Genomic DNA, 21908 nt, shown 5'->3' with positions numbered 1-21908 from the left:
CCTCTGCATATTTGTAGAAATGATGGGTAATGTGCTCAAGACGACAGTTAAAAATCAGAAAAGCCAAAGTTTGAACCTTGAAAACACAGCCTAACTCAAAGGATTGTCTTCAGGATGATTCTTTGGGAATGCTATCCCAAGAAGAAGGAATTAAGAAAAGGGGTAGTCAACTGGAAGGAAAGTAAGTCAATACATCATTGAATTGGCCACTGGTACTCCACCCTTGTGAACTTCCAAGAAGTCTTTCTGAAATGTATGTCTATCCAGGGAAAGAATGGGGAGGTGTTTAGTCATTGGCTCCTGTTCCTAAGCACTTATGGGAAGTATAGGCATTAACTACCGGCACTTTCAGACTGTCATTCTTAAGTAAAGAGTGGGCTCTTGAAGGGGCCAAAGAAAATTCAGAGCAGGAAAACAAGGTATACTTAGTGAAGCAACCTGAGGGACAAATTAAAGCAAGTATTAAAATAAGTGGGGGTGTTGATGAAAGTGAATCATATTTCTGGGTATTATAAACAAAATTCTAATTTATAGATAATAGCTTTAAAATTGTCCTGATGAATGTTTGACTTGGGACAAGAAATGCATGCTCTTTGATTATATATCAAGTTTACATAATTTAAAAATTTTAAAGTATAGCTCTTGTGTTGCTCAATGCAATAATTATAACTTTAAAATATACTTACGTAATATGCACATTATTTTGATTTCTAGAATCATGAAGATTTAAATTTTAACTGTTCTATTAAAAAGTTAATTCATGGAAAAAAGAGCTTAGGCTTTGGGGCCTGTACAGATAGGCTTGGATTTTCATTTTTTTTTTCCTGTTGACTGGTTGGTTGGGGAAAGCCACTTAACACTTCTGAATCTGTTCCATTTCTTATAATAATAATAATACTTAGGTTTTTGGGGGGTGTTATGAAGATATAATGTAGAGGGATACCTCATGTTACATGGTTTTAAGTATAAATGAAACGCAGCAATAACAAAGCTGAAAGAGCCTTTTCTTAGATGTTATAGGTATCATTCAATTCTCAGGTAATTGAGTCAATTCTCTGCTTTCTTGAGGAGCACTATGACAAGTGAATTAATATGTGGCCAAGAAACGTAATAATTTTTTAATGATCATTTACCCATTCTTCCTACATAAGTCTGGCTTCGACTGACGAAATGACTAATCTGTTTGTGGTGAGAAGTATTTTACATGGATGTGTATGGTAGAAAGAGTCAGCTTTCAAAATTCTCTTCAAGGTTCACATTTTGGATCTGACAATCATGATCTGTTTTTACTTATAATGCCACTGAAAACTGTTTTATAGCTCAAGATTATTGTAAGAATTAAATTAATTAATATTTTAAGTATCTTCTATGAAAGCTGACAGATTTATCAATGTAGGGGAAAATATTATTGATTTCATATTTATAGATATCTCTATGTTCCACTTCATCTCTCAAAATTATATCTTTTTCCACTGAATAAAAAAAAAAAAAAAGGGAAATACTTGTTAAAAACTAACCAAAGAAACATTGGGACTGGCGGTTTGATGTGCTGAGCCCTCGAGCATGGGACTTGCCCTTATGAAGCTCATTACCACAAAGGAGAGTCTAAAGTTGTATGTAATTGTGTCTAAGAGTCTCCCCCTGAGTACCTCTTTGTTGCTCAGATGTGGCCCTCTCTCTCTCAAACTGAGCCATCTCAACAGGTGAACTCGCTGCCCTCCCCCCTACGTAGGACCCGACTCCCAGGGGTGTAAATCTCCCTGGCAACGCAGAGTATGACTCCCGGGGATGAATGTGGACCTGGCATCGTGGGACTGAGAGTATCTTCTTGACCAAAAGGGGGATGCAAAATGAGACGAAATAGTTTCAGTGGCTGAGAGATTCCAAATGGAGTCGAGAGGTCACTCTGGTGGACATTCTTATGCACTATATAGATAACACCTCTTAGGCTTTAATGTATTGGAATAGCTAGAAATAAATACCTGAAACTACCAAACTCCAACCCAGCAGTCTGGACTCCTGAAGACAATTATCTAATAATGTAGATTACAAGGGGTGGCAGTGTGATTGTGAAGACCTTGGGGATCACACCCCCTTTATCTAGTGTATGGATGAGTGGAAGAATGGGGATAAAAACTAAAGGACAAATGGGGTGGGATGGGGGGATGATTTGGGTGTTTTTTTTTCACTTTTATTTTTTACTCTTATTCTGGTTCTTTCTGATGTAAGGAAAATGTTCAGAGATAGATTGCGGTGATGAACGCATAACTATGTTATACTGTGGACAGTGGATTGTATATCATGGATGATTGTATGGTGTGTGAATGTATTTCAATAAAACTGAATTTAATTAAAAAAAAAAAAACTAAAAAAAAACTAACCAAAGCCCTTAATATTATGGTGTCACTAAAAACTCCCAGTTGAATCCCTACTATTTTATTTATAAAGAATGTTGGACTCCAAAGTCTTTCCTTTAAAAAATAGGAGGTTTTGAAAGTATATTTTGTTCATGGTTAGCACTGCTAAAACTGTAGGGGAAAAATCAGCAGGAAATGATATTCTATATATAAAATACTAGTTTCATTCCAGGTTAAAACTGGAATCTAAAGGAAATGGAAAATAACATAACCAAGGCACAACACAGCCTCCCCAAAGGGCATGCACTTGCCATTCCTATGAGGCAATTAGATCACCTTAGAATTTTCTAGTTATCCAAAAAAGAATTTTCTTTTCTCCAATAACTTTATCATTGATCATAAACACATCACATAGGAAAGTATTTTGGGCCATGTATAAATACAGTTTTCTAAAGTTCCCTAGGGCAGATTTATTTAATTCAGTGAAGAAGTTAAGGATATTTTTAAAGCACCAAGCATTTTGATAATTTGGAGGTATAATTTATAGTTTGTTTAATGTTAAAAAAAAAAAAAAGGGAAAATGTCAAGCAAGTGTGTATCTTGGCCCGGATGAAAGAAGACATAAAGACAACATTTAGGTAATACATGTTTTCATCATCTCTCTTAAGTTCATGAGTGATTCTGATCAATGAGGCAAACATACTCTTAATAGGGTAGTACAGTTCTTTTATGTTATTTACATTTGGGTACACAAAGTCTAGGAAATAGAAACAAATACTACAAACCACCATTTTCAGTATTATTCTTTCCTATCATTTTTCTCCTTCATTTGTAGATTCTCCTCAGAATTATAATTACAATTGCCATAGGCTGCTGCTGAATGTTTTATGGGAAATATATTGGATTCCACACCACCTTGTGCTATAAATTTTATGGCTTTAACATGACACTGCTGATATTTTCAAGGCAATTAAAATAAACAATAGCATGCATGGACCATGCTGGAATTAAAGTCATATTTTAAAGATGTTCATTCCTTCCTGCTAATGACTGTATTAAGTGTCCTAACCTAAAACATGTCTTCCCTATTTCTCCCACAACACTTTTCCACAACATGCTAATGACTTTCACTATTTACTATGAAGGATATTACCAAATATTTCATATACTTTTTGAAATTCTATTAGCTCACCATAGAAAATGAGTTGACCCTTTGCAATGTTTCTTCCTCGAACGTTGCCTGTAATGCACTCATAGAATCCTTCGTCTTCCTGTTGAAAGTTCGGGATTTCAAGGATAGCTTTGGATTTGCTGTACTTGACTTTCCCTGGCAACGGGCTTCCATCCAACCTCCTCCAACTAATATCAGGGACTGGACTAAACAGTTATACCTCATTAGAACAGAAGACGGTTTAGTCTATATGAAAGCAGGATAAGAGTGTCCTTAAAAAATCAACTCTCAAGGAAAAACTCAGTCTACTATATTACAACTAGTGTTCACATCATGCGATCATTCACCATTCACTCATGCAGTCATTTAACACTTATTAAGTTCTTGCCATGTGCACAAGTCATGGTGCTATGTTCATGGTATATATTGGTGAATAAAATAGACATACTCCCTGCTTTCGTAGAGCGTACAGTCTAAGATGAAACATACAACAAACAAATTTTAAAACCTGAATAATTACACATTGTATTGCCTGAAACAAAGAAAATAAGTGCTCAGATCAAAATCATATCAGTTTAAATACGGTGGCCATGGAAGTTCTCTGTGAGAACATGACATTTAAAGACTAGGCAGACTTTACCTACTTAAAAGACTCTAAGGCAATAGCTAAATTGGTACTAATAGGTCACTGAAGATATATTTGATGGGTGAGCTGGATTATCAGGGGGGATCAGTACTATAAAACTGATCCATATGAATTGGGAAAATGGGTTCTATGATCCGCAAAAGAATTTACTTAATTATGCCCTTTCTTTTTAAAAAAGTGAATTTGCATTTTATGCTGTCTCCTGGTAGAAAGGATTTGTAGAGTGTCTGTATTTATAGGAATTTAGTCTAATTAAATAAGGATGTTCATAGTGTCTTTTAAAATAGCATATAATAAATGAATCTAAACGTTTAACAAGGGATGAATTTAGAAACTCTTGGTGTATAAGTCCTCACTATTACCACTACAATACAAAGAAATGCAGGGAAAAAATAAAGCTATAACAGGAAAAGATCTACTAATAAATTGATCATTTATAAAATTAATCCCCAGTTTTATTTACATTAACATCTCTCCTCTTTCTCTTACAGATTGTCTGGTGTTTTAAACGTTTCTATTTTAAATATACTTGAAATTAATAAAATTAATAATCATGAAATGAAATCAATTTGCAAAGTCAAATTATGAATCTTGTCAAAGATGCAGGAAATCTTCAAATCAAAAAATGTTTTGGGAGATTAGTCTCATCCCATGCAAAGTGGTTGACAAATAAGGATCTGTACAGTTTGAGCAGGAAATTACTGTAGAAGGAAGTTGGCAAATGTGCCTCAATAGAGGCTTTAAATGAAGCAGGAAAACTGATGAAGCCGTAGGATTATTTTTCTGGAAAAAAAAATTTTGATCCTCCTGCGCATATCAAAGATAAAGTACAAAAAGTCATAACATGCACTTATACATATTTGTCAGAAAACATACCCCCAAATCAATGTTTGAATCACCTGTTTTTCTCAGAATTAATATATAGTTACAGTTATAATTTCAATTTTGTTAAATACAAAATGAAATACCTATTTTCATAAATTTATTTTTGCCCTTTAAAGTCTATTTACACAAATTTAGGTTGCTGTCTTGGTAAAATAGTATATTCCTGGCAACAATTAAACTCAGATAACTTAGGTTTTCTTATGCATTCATTTTATGCAAATCCAAATAACAAAAGTAAAGATCTAGAAGAAAATTTATTTACATAGAAAGATGGTCACAAAGTCTGGTTAATTTTTACAGTGTATGCAGTATGATCCAATACTTAAAAATAAATGTATTTCATTAAAAAGTCAGAAAACATATATGTGAACATATTAATAGTAATTACCTATTTGTAGTTGGGATATGAAATCTTTTATTTTCTTCTCTCTGCTCATCTCTATTTTCCATTTTTTTTCTTATAATGAGTACATATTTCCTGTATAGTAAAACTTTTCTAAGAAAAATCATTTAAAAAACCAAAAATAAACAGAAGCTCTGCTACTTGTCTGAATTCACCATCCTTTGCTATCTTTTATGACCAGGTATTTCTAAGGCTTATCATAAAAACATGCAAAGTATCTAAAAATAGTTTTAGCCTAAAGTATTCAGATAAACAAAAATTCAGTGAATATTTTCCCCATATTTATGTCATAATTATTCTGATTGTGAAGATACGCTAATTTTTTACATAGTTAAACATCTAAGTCTCTGATCCACAAGACGGAACCTGTTGATGTTAATAATAATTGAAATATTGCAGCAAATGCTACTGTTTATTGACCACAAACCATGAGACAAAAACAAGTCCCACCAATTCCAACAACTTTTACTTTCCAGAAGAAAAATAATTCACCGATAAGAATGAAGTCTCACTGGAAAAGCATTTTTCCCTTTGATAGGTGAAAAGGGGTATTGTACATACGTATGTTTTTCCAACAGGAATAGCAGAAAATGACAGTGCTTCACCCAAATCCCTTCAAATTCCCTATCCACTCCAGATCCCCATGTGTGTTCACCCTCAAGAGACAGTGCCTGCATTTCTTTGTTGGTGGACTGCCTTCCAGTTGCTGTAGACAACTTTACCTTCAAAATGAGAGAGCTGGAAGCATCTGAGAATTTATATGCCTGCAAGGGTAGCCCTTGTTGTGTAAATGTACTACAGCTCCCCTCTTGTCCTGATTGGGACAAGTCTGGGTACGACTTGTACTTTCCCCAGATATCCCCTACAGGACTGGGCCAATTTTAACTTTTGTGGAATTTTGCTTGATACCATACATTTCTTGGCTTCTGTGCCAGTTTGGATGTATTATGTCCCCCAAAACTCCATGTTCCTTAATGCAATCTTGTGGGGGCAGATGTATTAGTGCTGATTAGGTTAGAATCCTTTGACTGAGTGTTTCCATGGAGATGTGACTCAATCAACCTTGGATGAAATGTTTGATTAAATTATTTCCATGGAGATGTGGACTGTGCCCATTCAGGGTGGGTCTTGATTTAATCACTGGAGTCCTATAAGAGAGCTCACAAACAGAGGGGCCTCAGAACAGCTGAGAATGACATTTTGGAGAGTGGCTGAGAGGGACATTTTGAAGATGGCCAGTGAAAGCAGACTTTTGCTGACGCTTTGGAAATGCTAGCCCAGAGTTCGCTCCAGAGAAGCTAAGAGAGGAGAAAACGTCCCAAGAGCAACATTTTGAAGAATGTATAGTTGCTAAGAGAGGAGCTGGAACACAACCCAGGATCGGGAGACACCAGCCACATGCCTTCTCACCTAACAGAGGTTTCCCAGACGCCATTGGCCTTCCTTTGGTGAAGGTATATTCATGTTGATGCCTTAATGTGAACATTTTCATGGCCTTCAGACTATGAATTTGTAACCAAATAAACCCCCTTTATAAAAGCAATCCATTTCTGGTATTTTTCATAATGGCAACACTAGCAGACTGGACCAGCTTCCTATTCTTCCCTGTCCCACTTCCCCTTCTCCTGTAAGTTCTTCCTAAGAAAGAACTCTCTAATAAACCACTTTCAAAAAATTATCCATTTAGCATCTGCTTCTGGGAAACCCAATTAATTAGGATTTACAATAAATTCTAATTGTGTACAATCAAGATTGCTGACCGAGAAACTTTAGGGCTCCACCACCACTACCCCCCTCTCCCCCCACACACATACACAGAAGCTTTGAGCAACTAGCAAGAACTGGCAGAAACATCTTTCTAAAAGTTCCAGAAAACGAGGATTGTAGTAACAGGGCAAGCACCAAATCAAGAAATAGGCCATTTAAAGGCAATAGGATCTTGTGGTGCCCTGGCTGGCCTCTCCCCAACCCCGAGTGGCTTGGTGCTGAGCCAGCCCATGATCCCAGTGTGGGTCCCTGGTCCTGATTCCAGACAGACAAGAGTAACCCTCATGTACATATGGGGAGCATGTAGGTCTGGCCCAATATGTTTGGTTTTGGCCTGAGGGGTTTGCTGTCTCTGAAGTTGCCCTGCATATAGAAGAAGATGGTTCACCGAGCTTTCCTACAGAATGCTACGGGAGAGCAGTCAAATGGCTGACTGGGGAAAGTGATTGATGGATGTAGGACTTACAGTGCAGTGCCCAGGTCCATAAGAAAACTTTCCTAGGGAAGAAAGGACATTCATATCCATATAAACAGGGGAATTTTTAGTGCCAAACATGTATGCCCAGGATAAGAGGCTTGCATAGAAAGGACCAAGGAGGCCACTATGCTTTGGCCTGGAGCTATTCTTCAATCTCAATGTATCATTAAATTCTGAATGAGAGTGCTCCTACAAGTCAATCAGCAAAAACTGGAAAAGATATTTTCATTTTTCCTTCTGTTTTTGTTTTCCTTATTCTCGCTTTTAGCTCTAGAAATTTAAGGAAAGTTCTGTCATAACATCAGTTGGACCCAAGCTTAAGGAACACATTCCTGAGTCTAAATTCCAGTGATAAAACATCAAAATATGAAAATGTGCAGGTCTCAATGAAAGATTACAAAATATACAAATAAACAGGAAATGTTGGCCCAGGCAAAGGAGAAGATTGAAGCATTAGCAACCATCAACAAGGAGGATAAGACCTGACACACTTCAGCAAAGACTTTAAAAAAATGGTCCTATCCCTATAATTGTGTCTAAGAGCCTCCTCCCGAATGCCTCTTTGTTGCTCAGATGTGGCCCTGTCTCTCTAGCTAAGCCAACTTGAAAGGTGAAATCACTGCCCTCCCCGCTACGTGGGATCAGACACCCAGGGGAGTGAATCTCCCTGGCAACGTGGAATATGACTCCCGGGGAGGAATGCAGACCTGGCATCGTGGGATGGAGAACATCTTCTTGACCAAAAGGGGGATGTGAAAGGAAATGAAATAAGCTTCAGTGGCAGAGAGATTCCAAAAGGAGCCGAGAGATCACTCTGGTGGGCACTCTTACACACACTTTAGACAACCCTTTTTAGGTTCTAAAGAATTGGGGTAGCTGGTGGGGGATACCTGAAACTATCAAACTACAACCCAGAACCCATGAATCTCGAAGACAGTTGTATAAAAATGTAGCTTATGAGGGGTGACAATGGGATTGGGAAAGCCATAAGGACCATACTCCACTTTGTCTAGTTTATGGATGGATGAGTAGAAAAATAGGGGAAGGAAACAAACAAACAAACAGACAAAGGTACGCAGTGTTCTTTTTTACTTCAATTGCTCTTTTTCACTTTAATTATTATTCTTATTATTTTTGTGTGTGTGCTAATGAAGGTGTCAGGGATTGATTTAGGTGATGAATGTACAACTATGTAATGGTACTGTGAACAATCGAATGTACCATTTGTTTTGTATGACTGCATGGTATGTGAATATATCTCAATAAAATGAAGATTAAAAAAAAAAAAAAAAATGGTCCTAAATATACTCAAAGAGCTAAAGGAAACATGTAGAAAGAACTAAAGGGAATCATGAAAATGACAGAGGAACACAAAGAGAATATCAATAAAGAGATGGAAATTATGAAAAGGAACCAAACAGAGCTAAAGACCACAGTAACAGAAATTAAACATTCCCTAAGGGGGTTCAACAGCAGATTGGACCTGGCAGAAGAAAGATAGTGAACTTGAAAATAAGATGCTTGAAATCATCCATTGTGAGAAACAGAAAGATGAAAGAATGAAGAAAAGCAAACAGTCCCTGAGGAACCTGTGGGACATCATCAAGCATACCAATATATGCATGGTGGATGTTCCAGAAGAAGACAGAGAGAAAGGAACACAGAGAATATTCAAAGAAACAAAGGCTAAAAACTTAAATTTAATGAACAACATGAATATATGCATTCAAAATGCCCAACAAACTCCAAACAGGATAAAGGCAAATAGACCCACACTGCACCATGTTATATAATCTGTGGAATGCCAAAGGCAAAAAAGAATTCTGAAAGCTGCAAAAGAGAAACAATGTGCCCTATTTAAGGGAGCCTCAATAAGATGATTCTGATTTCTTATCAGAAACTGTGGAAGCAAGAAGCATTGGGAAGATTTGTTTAAAGTGCTGAAAGCAAAAAAATACCAATCAAGAATTCCGTATCGGGCAAAACTGTCTTTCAAATATGAGGAAGGGATTAAGACATTTCCAGATAAACAAAAGCTGAGGGAATCTGTTATCACTAGATTGGCCCTAAAACAAATGCTAAAGAATACTGCAGGTTGAAAGGATACTAGAAAATTGACTGAAGCCACATGAAGAAGTAAAGATACCCAGTAACATTAATGACATGGGTAAATATATATACTACTCTTACTGATTTTTTATTTTAACTCCACTGTTTACATCCTACAGGATCTAAAAGGCAAATGCATGAAATTTAATAATAAATGAATGGTTCTGGATTCATAATGTATAAATATGCAATTTGTGACAAAAGCCACATGAAGGTATGGGGATAAGAATATAGTTTGTATATGCCTTTGAAGTTATGTTGGTATAAAATTATATAAGATTGTTATAGATTTAGAATGTTAAACTTAAGCCCCATAGTAACCAGAAGAAAATATGAGAATATGCAAACTCATAGAGAAAGATTACAGTTCAGGTTACCAGGGGTAGGGGGCAAGGAGAATAGGGAGTTAATGCAAAATGAGTACAGAATTTCTGTTTGAGGTACAGGGAAAATTTTGATAATGGATGTTGGTGAAGGTACTGCAACACTGTGAATGTGACTTATCCTACTGAATGACATACCTGACAGGGATTGAGAAGGGAAGATTTACGTTGTATATATGTTTCCACAATCAAAACAAAAAGAAAAAATAACAAAACAGATAATGGCAAATAAATGAAATACATGATACTGGATGGTGTCTAAGAATGGAGGAGAAATGCTAAAAAGTACGTTATTGATACATAAGGAAAAATTGGAATATAGAATGTAAGCTTTCTATCAATGTTCAGTTTCTTGAACTCAACTGCACTTATGGTAATTACATGAGTAAATATCTGTGTTCACAGGAAATGCACATGGAAATATTATGTGCTCATAGATTATGATGTGTGTAACCTACTGTCAAATGTTCAGAAAATAGAAAGAGAGAAAGAGAAAGAGATAGAAAGTATAATAAAGCAAAAAGGTAGCCAAATGCTAAAATCGGTGGATCTGGGTATTTGAGGGGCATGGGAGTATGCTGGAGTTCTCTGCATGGGGTTTGAATTCTTTTCGCAACTATCCTACAAGTTTGAAATTATTCCAAAATAAAAAGCTAAAAAAAATTTAATCATGTGTTGGTTACAATACCAAATGCAAGTAATACTTCTTGGTATGATACTTCTATATAGTTTTAGTATAGAAATGCACCTAAAAAGGGAAGTCTGTGGAATTCAGCATTAGTGACATAGAAGACCTAACAAAAAGTAGATAGATATTCTCTCAAAGAACCTTTGTGAAAATGCATGAGCCGTGGAACATATTCTGATATAGTGCTCTACACAGACAAAATTACACCAGAATAATATCAGAAGTCATGAAATGCAAAAGAGACACAAGGCTGAACAGAGGTAGATGAGTTTCTCACTTAAAAAATAACATTTCTCTAGAATTTTCTACTTTGTTACTACAATTGTATTTGCAGTTTTAAACCTTCTCCCATAAACCATTCAATTATGGACAAAGGTAAATGATTCAATGTACTAGGCTCTCACGTTAAGACCTTTCAATTTTGAAGAAAAATACAAGAATCACAGACCTGGCTTCCAACTGTGCAATAGACTTGTGTTTGATTTTGCCTGTATTTTGATTTTCCTTAGAAATCTAATCCTCCCCATCTTTAGTCCAGACGATTTGAGGGTGACAGCTAAAACCCTTGGCTTCAGGAAAGAGCACATGAACCAGGCCTTGCTTGAGCAATCTTGCAAACTTGGCCAGGCCACCATAATTGGTCAAGCATGGGAACCAAGACAAACCAATCAGAGACAACTAAATTCAATTCTGGGACTGCCTTTGGAAAAGCTATTGGAGCAGCTCTCTTCCCTGTGGGATTTGCTGAGAAAGTAGAATGGGGAAAATTGGAGCATCTAGTCAACAAATTTCCTACCACATGGAAAAAAATATCTTTGAAAGCCAAAGCTAAAACAGGAGAGAAACTTGGAATTCTTCATTGCCTAGATTGAGTTACGTGTGATGCCAAAAATTTCTCTTTGAATGTCTGTTTCAATTATGTTAGTTCATGCACTTCTTTTTTTCTTTGGATTAAGTTCAAAAGAAACTTGACAAAATGAGACTGAACACCTGGGTTCAAATTCTAGTTCTGTTACTTTCTATCCACATAGTGATTAAATTATATGATATGGTGAATTCCTTCTGGATATAATATTCAGATATAATTTATGCTCCAAACATTTTTAGAATTCTCAGAGCAAGTCAAACCATCAAAAATTAATCACTCATTTTTTTTAAATTAAAAAATAGTTAAAAGTTTTATCACCTTGCATTTTGTCACTGCATTTCATGTTAACAAATTTCTAATGAGAGAAAAATCAAGCAGTTTTATAGGATTTCACAGCTACTAATTAAATGCTGAGAATTTTTCAGATATGTTATGTCACTTTTAAATAAGAATGCCATGATCCTCTTGATTATCATTAGTAATGTGAGATACAGTCAGTAAGAATAAATGCAAAATATGTATTACTTAAAAATACAAATGCATTTCAATGAAAGTTCCTATTTTTTTTTTTCTGGAACTTCTTATGGTGTCACTAAATGAACTTTAGATTTCACACCCTCTCTCTTTCCTGAAGCCATTGCAAATGGGCAGTGTGTGGGAAGAACTGGAATCAATGAAAGTTGAAATTGTTTTAGTTACAAGTTTAGCTTTTTCATTGTAGGTTAATTTTTCCAAAATACACAATTCTACGTAAATAATAATATAATGATACTAATGTCTTTAATAATAGAATAAAATTATTTATGCAATACAGAGCAGAATGCAATTTTTATGCTTAATAGCTATGTTTCTTTGAGCCTTTAAAGGCATGATATTTTTCATTTATGGAATGGAGATTAATAATAGTGCATAACTCACAGGACTATTGTGAGGATTAAATGAGATGATCCATATTGAATGTTAGCACACTATTAGCACACATTAAACAACATCTTTAAGATTATTATATTACAATCATTTTAAAAGCAAGCTCATATTTGTTTTTCTACTCTCTATTAAGAATTTCAAAAGACAGGATATTCAAAAAAATTGATTCATGATACATTCATAAACTAAATTCAGATCTCCACTCTATGAATTCAACAGTACACAAGCCTGTACACAGGTCCTTCTAAGTGAAGTTCCTGCTTCTCACTGCTTTGCATACTAGCTGCTATGGTGAGACTTCCCCTGATCACAGTGGTCAGGTTCATGTCCTCACCACGAGGGCAGGGGTCTCTCATGTGAGACAGGTCATTCCATCTCTGTGAAGGACTGATTCTCTAATCTGGCTAACCTTCCAGGACCAATGTGGTAAGAAGAAAGGGAATCAGAAAGATTTCTCCAAAGAAAAGAGAATCCTGTGTAAAATTCCAGACATTTTTTGTTAATATCAACGATCATTAATTGAGTGCTTACTATATACCAGGCATTGTGACAGAGAGCTGGCTTGTGTTAGCTGAGTTAAATACTCTGCTGGCAGGTATTAACAATTCTAATGACCTTTTTGTAATGGAATTCACATTTTGACAGGTAATTTCTGCTAAATTATTACCTGCCAATTCTCCTCCACAGAGTTCCATAACAGGCTAATTTACCGTGTTCCACCTTCTAATTCTTTGAGGTGCCACCCATTCATTTATAAGTACTAGTAGACTCTTTCTCCTCTGTGGCTTAGGTTTTCTTTTCAGGATCTACCTAGTTCCTCCATGATGATGCTAGTAATGCAATATTTGTTGGCAGTTCATTTTGGCTCAAAATAAGTATTCTATTAAAATGCAAAATTAATATATTAATCACATGAAGAACAAGTTGGGACAAGGAAACTCTATGAGGGGTCTTCAGAAAGGAGATTACTGTTAATCTCTTAGACCTATGCCTTTATAGAAAGTGAGTCAAAATAAATGGCAATCACCCTGTTACAGAAATCTGCCATTTCTGGCAGCATTGCCCTTTCAGCACCATACCCTATTCACTATGCTTTTTTGAATCTTTGCAAGCATGATATAGAAATCAAGGCCAGATGCAAATCTTAATAAAGAAAACCAATCTGAAGCAGCTCTGTCATTCAAAGTTTCCCAGACTTTAGATGAACGATTCATGAACCTTCTCCTTACTTCAAAAAGGGTTTTACAAAAGCCTTTTCTTATTTTTGTTCTTATTTTCTAAATCAAATTTGCCCAAAATGTAGGTCCTCACAGTTGTGACATTAAGACTAGCTGATAAAAGCAAAGTTTTCCTCTTTTTTCTCCTCCGATTTTGTGCTGCTTAAATAAGCAGTATCACAAATAAGGACGTTTCCTCCATTCTCTCATGTCCTAATGCTTTTATTGAGTGAGCATCCTATTAATATTATCTGAAAACAGAGAATACATTTGTTAACCATCTGGCCTAGTTCAACCTGAATTGGAAATTAAATTAAAGCTTTCCACACACTAGGAGGAACTGTGCTTCAATTATATACTTTTAGCCCATATACAGAATTTTCATTACTAGCACTATTTGAGAAAGCTTGTATTTCTCCCCTGGATTTCTTAAACCTCATTATCCACAGCTTAAATGCAGGCTATACCACATTTTTAACTAGAAACTGGCACAGGGAAACAGCTTCCTAAGATGCTTGTATTTGGGATTATTCTTAACTTGAACTTCATTTCAGAAAATCCTGTCAGTGGCCATTTTTTAATCAAAGAGAGTGAAGGAGAATAACAAAACCAACAAAGAATGCCTCTGTTAAATTTTCAGACTGTTCAGCTAGGTGTTTTCATTTCCCCAACTTGAAATATTCATACAAAGAGCTTGGAATATAAGATTGTCCTATGGGGATACAATATGGAGAAATTCATGAGTTCTGCAGAAAAGCAATCACAGTATTAAGAAAAAATGGAAAACATTTTTATCAAAAGTGCTGAACAATCTAAATGTAGTCATGATCGATTGTGTCTAACTGGGCAGTGTCTATACCAGGTTTCCCTTGGGGGGGAAGTCCTATTGAATGGGTGTACCAGTCTGGCCTTTGACATTACAGGTGCAGCAGAAAAATGGAAAAGCCACAAACAGTTTGTTTGTAATATCAATGGCTGCAGAATTACTTCAGCACTTAGAGTTAAAGGAAACGGGTAAATTTTGTATGACTGAATGTAGGTTACCCAACCTCTCTGAGCCTCAGTTTCCTCTTTACATTAACTAGAAATAACAGTAGGTACATAAAAGTCTTTCTGAAAATATAAGATGAAGAAACATTTGTAAGAATGCATCTGAAATATAAAAGTGTGGGAAACCGAGTGTTCCATGTTGCCTGAGGCGTATCTAGGGTGGTGGCTTGGAACGCTAAGCCTCAGGCCTGCATGGAACGCCGTGCAGGCCCACCCTGTAAAGATACGTGTCTTGTGACTATGACAACAATGTTTACCATTGTCCTAAACCTAGATTGTTCCTTCTGATATGCAACAGGATGTAAACATAGGTATCTGGTGGGCTTTCCCCTGCCTGAGGACATTTAGCATATACCTCCTGATCTTCTGAAATAAATAACTGGAGCAAAGGTGCATTATTGTCCACTTAGCATGAGATGCACTGGGCCCCCTGCTCCCTTAACTCTTAACTTTGTGTCTGTGTCTCATTCCTGCACCGCCCTGTCAGCAACAAGTGGTGCCCAACGTGGGGCTCGAAGAACCGGACCTGGTTCCTGGCAGAACAATCGCTTGAACGACTGAGGTACAGCGGTGCTGGAACTCGGGTGGAGGTAACGGCAGTGTTTTGTATGCGTTCCTTGTAGAATGACCCCGAGCATTATAAGGAGGGTAATGGGTAATGTTGAAGGACACATTAAATATGTTCCCTATGTTTCCCTCTTACGGCAGCTGCTGCGGGCCAGCGGTGTCAAGGTGGGTGTGGAGAGCCGTCTCCCGGGACGGGCATAGCGCATGCGCTGTAAACCTGCTCCAAAGTCCCCCCGCCCATCGAGTGGTGCCAAGATGGCGCCCACATCCTGCTTCCGGCTTCTGATGTATGTAACCACCCGCTGTATTCACCAATCATGCTTGTGTGCGTGGCGTTAGCCCATTGGATACACGCAAGGTTTATAAGAAAGTTCCCGGGCAAAGCTCGGGGAGACAGCCCACAAGGAGCCGTACCTGACGGCCGCATCGAGGTTGTTCTCCCCCGAGGTGTCTCGCCCCGGGTGGAACCTGTAAAGATGATGATTGCCTAGTCCCATTAAAAGTTTATCTGCTTTACCACCGCGAGTCCTGAGTGATCACAAGTGCTCCGGGTAAGACGTTGTCCGCACCCTCTCTCCCCTTATCTCTCTGGTCCCCATCGCCGGCCGACCGAGGACTCGAGGCGGGGCGGGGCGGCGCCGGACAGGTGGGGAAGTCACAAATCTTAGAATTGCTGCAGGTTATTGAAAAATACTGCTCTTGGTTCCCTACCTTTGGCTCCCTTGAATTGGATGACTGGGAGCGGGTAGGTAAGGAATTGAAACAAAAACATATGCAAGGAGTTAATTTACCTGCTACTATTTGGTCTACATGGTCTTTAATTAAGTCTGTTCTTGAGCCTTTAAAAACTGATGATGACGAGGAAGAATATGAGTCTGATAACAATACTGGTCCCAATCCTATTTCTGATGATGATAAGGGTAAAAAAGATTCAGTAAAATCTGCTAAAGTTTTTTATTCTTGTCAATGCCCAAAACCTCCTTCTGTGCCTTGCTGGGAGGAATGGACTCTGCCTCCTCTGCTGCCTCTTTCTGAGCATAGCTGTACCCTGGTAGTTAAACCTGCCCACCTCTCTGGTGTACAGCAGGGTCTGGCAGAAGCCAGGCAGTGTGGAGATCTGGAGGCCATGTGCTGTCCCTCCACCAACTCCAAGCCCTCCATCTTGGAGCTTTCCCCAGCTACAGCAGGGAGCGCAGCAGTAGACCTCACTGCCAATGCTGAGGTATGTCTTTTCCCTAATAATCCTGTTAAGGTCCCCACTGGCTATTATGGCCCCTTACCTAAAGGGACGGTGAGTCTTTTGCTTGGACGCAGCTCTCTCAATCTTAAGGGTGTTCGTGTACACACTGGAGTCATTGACTCTAACTATACTGGGGAAATTCACGTGGTCATGTCTTCTTCTATTCCATGGACTGCCCATAAATGCAAAAGAATTGCTCAACTCTTATTATTACCTTATATACCTGTTGGTTCCTCCTCTAAAAATCGGGAAAATGGAAGTTTTGGTAGCACAGACAAGGCAGGAATTTTTCTCACAGAGGCTCTGCAGGAGCCGCACCCTATGTGTACTCTTACAATTCATGGGCATAGCTTTACTGGGCTTATAGATACGGGTGCAGATGTCTCTATTATTAGTCAACAACATTGGCCCCGACATTGGCCGTTGCAAGAGGCATGAATTACTGTTGTGGGCTTAGGCTCCCCTCAGGGACTTATGCAAAGTGTTCATATTTTGCCTTGCTTTGGCCCTGAGGGACAGAAGGCCACTTTACAACCTTATGTGACTGCTCTGCCTCTTAATCTTTGGAGCAGAGACCTACTTGAACAATGGGGTGCTACTGTACATATCCTTCCTCCTAATGGAGTGTACAGTATTGAAAGCCACAACATGATGGCAAATATGGGGTAAGTCTCTAGCCGTGGGCTTGGCGTACGTTTGCAAGGTACCCCTTCACCCATACAAGTCTCACCAAAATATGATCAATTTGGTTTAGGGTATAAACCTTTTTAGTGGCGGCCACTGTTCATTTGCCTCCCCAACCTGTCCCATTAGTATGGACTACAACAAAGCTGGTATGGGTAGAGCAGTGGCCGCTTACAAAAGAAAAATTAGAGGCTTTACATGAATTGGTTCAAGAACAATTGTCCTTGCAGCATATCGAAGAGTCTTTTAGTCCTTAGAATTCTCCTGTGTTCCCAATAAAGAAAAAATCAGGAAAATGGAGAATGTTAACTGACCTAAGAGGTGTTAATGCTGTCATTGAGCCCATGGGACCTTTACAACCTGGGCTCCCCAATCCTAGCAGGATTCCTGAAAACTGGGCTTTAGTGGTCATTGATATCAAAGACTGTTTCCTTTCCATCCCTTTAGCTGATCAAGATAAGGAAAAATTTGCTTTTACTATTTTGTCCCTTAACAATAAAACTCCTTCTAAATGATATCAGTGGAAGGTTTTACCACAAGGTATGCTAAATAGTTCTACAATATGTCAATATTATGTCGACCGTGCCTTACAGCCTGTCTATTTAACTTTTCCTAAAGCTTATATAATCCATTATATGGATGATATTTTGTGCTCTGCACCTCAGGAGACTGAAGTAGAAGCTTTGTTCTATGCTGTTCAAAAAGCTTTACAGGATGTAGGATTGCATATTGCTACTGACAAAGTGCAACGCACTTTGCCTGTGCAGTATTTGGGTTCTAGTATCAATAGACTTACAATTCAACCCCAAAAAGTACAACTCCACAGAGATGCTGTTACCACCTTAAAAGATTTACAAAAACTACTAGGGGATATTAATTGGCTTCGCCCCAAAGTAGGTATAGCTAACTATGAGCTCTCCAACCTATTTTCTCTCCTTTGTGGGGATTCTAAATTAAACAGCCCTAGATCTTTAACTTCAGCTGCAGAGAAGGAATTACAATTAGTGGAAGCTAAAGTTCAACAAGCTCAGATATCACGTGTTGATCCTACACAACCTTTATCTCTACTTATCTTTTCCACTCCCAAATCCCCCACAGGCTTGCTTTTGCTAAATGATAAGCTTGCAGAATGGATCTTCTTGCCCAATTCTTCTGTAAAATCCATTTCCCCTTATCCAGATCTCTTAACTACTTTAGTTGCTCAAGCCAGAAAAAAGGCAAAACAACTCAATGGTTTTGACCTTCGTCTAATTGTGCTCCCTGTAACTGCTGAAGAACTCTCAGTTATTTTGCAACAACATCTAGCTTGGCAAATTGCTCTAGCTGACTATGTTGGCCAGCTGGATAATCATTATTCAAAAAATGATCTTTTCCAGTTCATTCGACGTACACAACGGATACTGCCCAAATATACTTCTTGTGAGTCTTTAATCAATACTCCCATTGTTTTTACTGATGGGTCATCTAAAGGTCGAGCTGCCTATACTGGCCCTAAGTCCAAAGTTTTAGATCTTCCTCATTTCTCTGCTCAGCAAGCTGAACTGGCTGCTGTGATAGCTGTCTTTAACAGATTTTCCTGAGGCTGTTAATATTTTATCTGATTCTGCCTATGTTGTTCATGTAGCTAGTAAAATTTAAACAGCATCCATTAAGCAACAGTTGCCTCCTTGTTTATTTAACCTTTTTCTTGAGCTACAATCAGCTATTCATGCTCATGTAGCTCCTTTTTATATTACCCATATTAATCCCCATACCAACCTCCCAGGCCCTTTAGCAGCTGGCAATGCTGCTGCGGATAAATTATTACTGCCTGTTGTTTCAGAAGCTTCTCATTTTCACTTGCTTACTCATCTTAATGTGCAAGGACTCATGACTCGATTTTTCCTTACTAGAACACAAGCTAAAGATACTGTTTCTTCTTGTCCTAATTGTCAGCTCCTTACTGCTCCACCTTTGCAGGATCCTGGTATTAACCCTCGTGGTCTAGCCCCCAATGATTTATGGCAAATGGATGTTACTCATATCCCTTCCTTTGGCCACCTAGCCACTGTTCATGTCAGCACTGACACATGCTCTGGCTTTCTTTGGGCCATAGCACAAACCGGTGAAACATTTCGACATGTTCGTACTCACCTTTTTGCCTGTTTTGCCTCTGTGGGCTTGCCCCGTGCTTTAAAATCCGATAATGGCCCAGCCTATACATCTGCAAAATTTGCTACTTTTACTATAACTTGGGGCATTCATCATACCACTGGTATTCCTTACAATCCCCAAGAACAAGCTATTGTTGAGCGTGCCCATCATACTTTAAAAACTATGTTGACAAAACAAAAAGGGGGAGATGATGTAACTCCCCATGAACGATTATCAAAAGCTTTATTTACTTTAAATTTTCTAAATTTTTATGAAAAACTGGGTGGCACTGCCGCAGAATGACATTTTCCAGCTGAAAAGACAACACTGAAACATTATTTTCAGAAAGCACCTCCTATATGGTGGAAGGACATGCTAACTAATGAACGGACAATGGGTACTTTATTAACATGGGGAAGAGGTTATGCTTGTGTTTCCCCAGGTGACAGACAAGCACCACTTTGGATACCGGCTCGACAACTGAAGCCGTACCATGAACCCAGCAAAGAAAAGAAAATTCCTGTGGGACGTTGAGCCACCAGTGATGCAGTTCCAGGGTCTGACGCTGAAGACGACAGTGATCAGGCCAACACCCCGAACCAGGGAAGCCCAACATCCAACTTGGGGTCAGATAAAAAAGCTGTGTCAGGATGCAGAAAAACAAGTCCAGCAAGCCATGCTGCCAGTAACAGGTCCTAACCTGACTGCAGCAATGTTGGCTCTTATCGCTGTTGCTGTGAGTATATCTCCAGCATGTGCTCATTCAGGAAATTACACTTATTGGGCTTAATTCTCTCTATGCTCAGGCTAAATATCCTATTATTTGGCACAGTGTTGGCTGGTCTCCACCTAGACTTACTTTAAATCATTCTTATGTTCAAGATACACTTTGGAGGCTTCCTATTAGTTTACATAATATTTATTTCACAAAAATAGATACTTTTGGAATACAAGCCTGTGTCAGAGACCCCTATGTATTCTGGGTAGGAAACTTAACTATTAACACTACTACCAAAGAAATTACTTGTCTGGCCAATTGGAGTTGCTCATTATATACTTGTTTAAATAACACCATAAATTGTAGCAACATCACTTTTGTAGTTCTTAGACAACAAAAGGGTCTATGGCTCCCTGTTTCACAGCATAAACCTTGGAAGTCATCACCAGATATGCATATGTTACTACAAATTTTAGATATGCATATGTTACTACAAATTTTAGAAAAGATTTCTTGGATTATTAATAGCTTTTATTATAGATATAATAGCCATTGCTACAACTGCTGCTGTTGCAGGAACAGCCTTACATCAATCTATTCATACCACTGAACTTGTCCAAAAATGGCACAAGAATGCAAGCAAATCTTGGGGTGAGCAATTACAAATTGACAAGGAAGTTATTGCTCACCTTGCAGACCTAGAAAATGCTGTTCTCCTTCTAGGAGAAGAAGTTGAGAATCTACGGTATCAATTTAAGTTAAAATGTGACTGAAATACGTCCATGTTTTGTGTGACCCCTCATGAATATAATCACACACTTTTTAATTGGAGTAAAGTTAAAAAATATTTACTTGGACACTATAATAATCTTACACTGGATATTCTAAAACTGCAGGAAACAGTAAATGATATACAAAGTGCTAACTTAGGTTCTCTTACTGAAACTGAAACTATTCAAGGCATTGCTAAAGGCCTTGGACGATTAAATCCCCTTATATGGGTTATCTTAATAATTTTGCTTTGTCTTTGTTTAGTCCTCAGATGCACGAGAAAAACTCTCTCAGACCTAAAGCAAAAAGAAGCTGCTTGGTCCATCCTGTCTGCATTGAAGAAACAAAAAGGGGGACATGTGGGAAACCGAGTCTTCCATTTTGCCTGAGGTGTATCTAGGGTGGTGGCTTGGAATGCTAAGCCTCAGGCCTGCATGGAACGCCATGCAGGCCCACCCTGTAAAGATATGTGTCTTGTGACTATGATGACAACGTTTACCGTTGTCCTAAACCTAGATTGTTCCTTCTGATATGCAACAGGATGTAAACATAGGTATCTGGTGGGCTCTCCCGTGCCTGAGGACATTTAGCATATACTCCCTGATCTTCTAAAATAAATAGCTGGAGCAAAGGTGCATTGTTGTCCATTTAGCATGAGATGCAGTGGGCCCCCTGCTCCCTTAATTCTTAACTTTGTGTCTGTGTCTCATTACTGTGCTGCCCTGTCAGCAACATAAAAGTTTGAATAAAAATAAGGTGTAATAATTACCTTATTACCATTTATAATTGCAATTACAAAGAAGGAAAGTTCTATTGTCCAAAGATTCCCTAGGAATCTGTTGATGT

At 38.0% G+C, this 21908-nt stretch overlaps 1 protein-coding gene across 1 annotated transcript in view; it reads right to left on the bottom strand.

The window, feature by feature from the left end:
- LOC119507338 (contactin-6-like) overlaps nucleotides 1-21908 on the bottom strand; it is a 572510-nt gene that overhangs the window by 88199 nt on the left and 462403 nt on the right. Inside the window, 1 exon segment of the mRNA XM_037800513.1 lies at nucleotides 3550-3734. Coding sequence (XP_037656441.1) covers nucleotides 3550-3734 — 185 coding nt within the window.

This window comes from Choloepus didactylus, chromosome 1, assembly GCF_015220235.1.
Source record: "Choloepus didactylus isolate mChoDid1 chromosome 1, mChoDid1.pri, whole genome shotgun sequence".
In the NCBI taxonomy this organism is placed as follows: Eukaryota; Metazoa; Chordata; class Mammalia; order Pilosa; family Megalonychidae; genus Choloepus; species Choloepus didactylus.
Note: the sequence above shows the minus strand (reverse complement) of the source record. Positions and strands in the feature narration are given on the sequence as shown.